The sequence below is a fragment of the Leptinotarsa decemlineata genome, unplaced genomic scaffold (assembly GCF_025532065.1).
Source record: "Leptinotarsa decemlineata unplaced genomic scaffold, Ldec_3_MD MMD2_P_RNA_scaffold_7, whole genome shotgun sequence".
NCBI lineage: Eukaryota > Metazoa > Arthropoda > Insecta > Coleoptera > Chrysomelidae > Leptinotarsa > Leptinotarsa decemlineata.
Genome location: NW_027412534.1, coordinates 2,442,869 through 2,444,042, shown reverse-complemented (window position 1 = coordinate 2,444,042; position 1,174 = coordinate 2,442,869). Strand labels below are relative to the sequence as shown.

Below are 1,174 nucleotides of genomic sequence, written 5' to 3'. Positions count from 1 at the left end.
TTCCAATGGACAACAAGCCCGTTCTGAACGATGAACGATTCTATAGTCCTTACGTGAAAAATTAGTTTTAGCCTTATGCCGTTTTAGTTTGGTGCACATCAAAATCTTGGAAAACACCCAAATAGCTGGTTGTTTGCCAATAGTTCTTGTACTGTTTGCAAAAACAGAAAAAAAAAATCTGCACATGTGAAATTTTTCATAGAAATTGGTAAGTTATATAATAATATTAATAATAATATTTTTTTTTTGTTTTTTGCGGCATCAACTGCTAGGTTATTAGTAGCGGAAGTGTTTTTTTTTTGTCAAATTTCGTCTATTATATTTGTGGCTTTCAAAAATGTCATCATGTTACTCAACGTTCGTCTATCATCACATAGAATTTCATTCATTGCCCCAGTTATATTATGTTGTCTCCTGGTTTCTTCATATTTTGGACATTCTACAAGTATATGTTGTACCGTTAGTTTTGTTTGGCATGTAATACATAAAGGTTGTTGTTCTCCTAGGAGCAAGTAAAGGTGTGTTATTTTTGTATGGCCGATTCGCAGACGCGTGAGAACAACTTGTTCTTTTCTGGTCAATTTCAGTGGTGAGATTCGCTTATTCACACTTGGTTTCAAGCATCTCAGTTTCGCATTAGTTTCCTTCCAAAGAGTCTGCCAGTCAGATATTTCTTTGGTTTTATCAAAATTCTTCAGATCTCCTAAGTGGAGTGGTACATCTTCATATTCGTTAGAGTTAGCAATCATTCTAGCTGCCTTATCCACATCCTCGTTGTTCTTTATGCCACAATGACTAGGCACCCACATCAAGCTGACAGTTCTACCGCTTTCCTTCATAATATGACTTCTGGCAAGAATAATCCTTACAAGGGGGTCAAGAGTAAATTTATTTTGGAATGATCTTCTGGAACTTGGTGAGTCAGTACAAATTAGGAAATGTGTTTCGTTTCGTGCGAATTCACAGAATAATAAACACTGGTATATAGCGTATAATTCTGCTGTGTAAACGCTGATTGTTGAGTGCATCGACCAGCTATGGATGTGTCCATCTACAAGGAATGCACATCCCATCCCATACTCGGTCTTTGATCCATCAGTATATATTTTGCAGTAGTTTGGAAATTTACTGATGTTATTGTAATTTCAGTTCGTGTTGTTGTGAATTCAATTCT

At 35.9% G+C, this 1,174-nt stretch overlaps 1 protein-coding gene across 1 annotated transcript; it reads right to left on the bottom strand.

Moving 5' to 3' along the window:
• Window positions 1-302: 302 nt before the first annotated feature.
• Window positions 303-839, bottom strand: LOC141480246 (uncharacterized). Its single transcript, XM_074170119.1, has one exon. It carries the CDS (start codon window positions 837-839, stop codon window positions 303-305), a length of 537 nt encoding a protein of 178 aa, XP_074026220.1.
• Window positions 840-1,174: the final 335 nt, after the last annotated feature.